Consider the following 3,507-nt stretch of genomic DNA (forward strand, 5'->3'; position numbering starts at 1 on the left):
GAAAAAAAATCCTCCAAATGTCACTTTAAATGTCTAAACTTAAATGTACCACATTAAAATTATCACTGGAATTTACAAAAGTGGTAAGGTCATCTTGTTTTACTGTCAGATTATAGCTACTTCATTCCATGCACTTAGTACTATATAACTTCCTGAAAGTATGTGTACAGCATACCACACCCATCTCATATATCTGATCTGAGTGACTGCAGTATTCTCATTCCCCTGTGATTATTGTAAGCATGGCATCTGCAAAAGTGAGAGATGAATTATGCTGCTCTCTTTGCCTTGACATTTACTCAGACCCAGTATGCCTGAGCTGTGGACATTACTTCTGTATGAACTGTATTGAGAATGTGTTTGAGCAGCAGAAAGAGTCCAGGACTTACAATTGTCCAGAATGTAGAACCGTGTTCAAGAAGAAACCAGAACTGATTAGAAGCCGGAAGCTGTGTAACATTGTGGAGCACTTCTCTGACAAGACTGTGGCATTGTGCACGTATTGTATTGGCATCAATACACATGCTGTTAAAAGATGCTTTCACTGTGAAGCCTTCTTGTGTGAGGAACATCTCAAAGTACACAGCAAGTCACAGGAACATGTCCTAAGTGAGGCCAATTCTAATGTGCTAATGGACTCTGGCAAAAAATGTCTCACACACAATGAACTTCTAAAATACTACTGTTTCCACGATGATGTTTTTTTGTGTGCATCCTGCTACAGGCTGAGGGCCCATAGCACTCACCAGGTCAGTACGCTTAATCTTTTATGTAATCAAAAAATGGAAGAACTAAAAAATGCCTTGGATAAAATAAAATTGACAGGGAAGAATATTGACAAGAGAATCCATGAATTAAAAGGAAAAGGTAAGAAAGAACAAGAAAAGACAACCGAATTAAAGATCAGGGTTATTAATCTGTTTTTGGATATCAGAAAACAGGTGGATGAGCTTGAGAACGAAGTTCTTGATGAGATCAGTAGACAAAGGGATGAAGCCCTAAAACAAGTGTCTGAAAGGATCCAAGAGATGGAGATACAGAAGGATGAATTGTATCGTACAATACTACATATTGAGGAACTCTTTGTTGTCACTGATTCAGTAAACTTCCTAAAGGAATGTAAATTAATTCTCTGCAATGGTTCTCATTTTGGGAACAGTATGAAGATGGAACATGGTATAACTGAGACTAGCAAACATAAACTGGATGATGTACTGGTATCAGTTAAACTTCAGAACAGCCTGGGCAATTTGTTCAATTCCATATCTAAACTGAAGGCAAAAAGAGGGTTTTACCTTGAAGCGCATTCGGATATAATAATGGACTCTAACACTTCTAATAGTAAGGTAACTCTTTCAAATGATCTTAAAACGGCCTCTTACTTGAAACTAGAAGTAAAACATCCACCAATGCCAGAGAGATTTACATCCTCCCAGGTATTGAGCACAACCAGTTTTAAGTCAGGAAAACATTACTTGGAAGTACAAGTCAGCATGTCCGGATACTGGGTTGTTGGTATGGCTTATCCAACTTTAAAGAAAACAGGAAATGAATCCCTTATTGGATGCAATGACAAGTCTTGGGGCTTAGTGATGCTTAATAACAATATGTCAGCTCTTCATAACTCTGAGAGTAAAGCAATACGCATAGATAGCCATCTGCAAGTACTTGGCATTTATCTGAATTACGAGGCCGGTCAGCTTTCCTTTTACCAGCTATCTGGACAATTCAGACACTTACATACCTTTTCAGCCACCTTCACAGAGCCTCTTTATCCTGCCTTTTATGTATGCGGAAACAGCTGGGTAAGGTTAAAGAGCTAGAAAAGAAGAATACAGATATAACATGATGCCTTTATGCAATCCGTGCCCCCTTGTTTACAAAAAATGTGCAAGGCATGCTGCATGGCAGAACCTACAGGTGGGTAGGCACAACTTGATAGAGAACCATGCTCCATTTGTATACAGACAAGTAAAGATTATGTCATAAATGTAAACCTTGAATCAAGACACCACTTAAAACTAAAAATTTAGTTTTTATATAGATAAATCAGAACTTGTATTGTGAGTTCTCTCTTCTAGAATAGCTTCACATTTTTGTAAAGTAATATTCAACATTATTTTGTGTATCTAACAAAATGCAAAAGTTTTTCCCATTTCCAATTATTAGTATGTAGATAAACAGTATTAAAGAGTGATGACAGAAAAGAGTTGCCAGGTATTGTACATTTATATGTGGGAACGATGGGATATAAGTATGGATAAATCCATACTTACAAATGATTGCAAGATGCTTTAGTATACTGTGTTAAAAGTTGTCCAGATTAAGTAATGACATAGTAAAACCAGTGAGTGTAAAGTGCATGCAAACATTAAGTCTGTCACACAAAAACTCTGATGAAGCAGAAGCTGACTCTTATCAGTGGCAGATTTTACCTAAGGACTGTAGGGCTGCAGCCCCCCTTCCCAGGGAAAGTCCTTCACCCACAGGGCACTCATATCTATAATGGGTGCAGGATGTGCAGGCCCACACCGCACATCCTGTACCCATATAATTAGTGTACTTACTTCTCCAGATTCCAGCATTTGGCCGGTTGTGCAGACTGATTTGTGCATGCACACTAGAGATGTCTCCAGGAACATAGCACGAGCACCATGTTTCTGGAGACCTGCGCATGCACAAAGCTAGAGCCTACTGCTCTGCCAGAGAGGAAGGACCCTGTATGTAGGATTGCAATCCGGCATATGCGCTCAATTACAGACCTCCTCCTGCCAGCCATATCAGCAGACGCAACTGATTCTTATCATATATGACCAAATAAATATGTATATGGGGCTCCCAGGATTTTCAGTTTGTGCAGGAGTTACATTTTTTGACCATATATCTTTACCCCAGCATGCTTTTCTTTCTAGAATTCAATAATTCACATATCTGAAGAATCTGGAATACCTAATTTTTGAGATTGGTTTTGGGTTCTAAAGTGAAAACATGACTGGCTCCAAATCTGCGCAAACCTCATGTCATATGACTTTTCACTTTATTATACAGCTCTTATGGGTCTCCTATCACTGCACTATATAGATTAAGACATAAAGTAAATACTTCATAATTAACTATAAACTTTCAATCGTGAATAAAGATACTGGATTATGTACATGTTTTTTTTTTTATAATTTATTGTTTGCCAAAAGACTGAAAATAGCATCAACAATTTGTTTACATGCACAATATTAAAGCACAAACAGTAAGGATGAAGGCTGGTAAAGTTTAGTTACTAAATAGAGCACAAATATTGTAGCCTACTGGTTAACTGCATTGGACAACAGTGATACTAGAATTTATCCTGGAGATCATGACTTCAATCCCACTGTCAGATTTAAGTGATTTTCATCAATTCTTCCTTTTTCCCAGTCGTCAAAATGAGATTGTAATCTCAAATGAACAAATCATTTGTTCTTAAATTATTATGCATACTGTGACGTGTAATACCCTTTTTACACCAAATTC

General features: G+C 37.6%; 1 protein-coding gene across 1 annotated transcript; it reads left to right on the forward strand.

Annotated features, from left to right (window-relative positions):
- The first annotated feature begins 242 nt into the window (after positions 1 to 242).
- On the forward strand, positions 243 to 1,823 carry LOC148534542 (nuclear factor 7, ovary-like). Its single transcript, XM_088466831.1, has one exon. The coding sequence runs from the start codon at positions 243 to 245 to the stop codon at positions 1,821 to 1,823; it is 1,581 nt and encodes a 526-aa protein (XP_088322957.1).
- The last annotated feature ends 1,684 nt before the right edge of the window (positions 1,824 to 3,507 follow it).

Source organism: Taudactylus pleione, unplaced genomic scaffold (assembly GCF_031769625.1).
Source record: "Taudactylus pleione unplaced genomic scaffold, aTauple2 ptg000066l, whole genome shotgun sequence".
In the NCBI taxonomy this organism is placed as follows: Eukaryota; Metazoa; Chordata; class Amphibia; order Anura; family Myobatrachidae; genus Taudactylus; species Taudactylus pleione.

Excerpts from the sequence above, each read along its gene's own strand:
- LOC148534542 (XM_088466831.1), top strand. The coding sequence starts at position 243 with ATGGCATCTGCAAAAGTGAGAGATGAATTATGCTGCTCTCTTTGCCTT.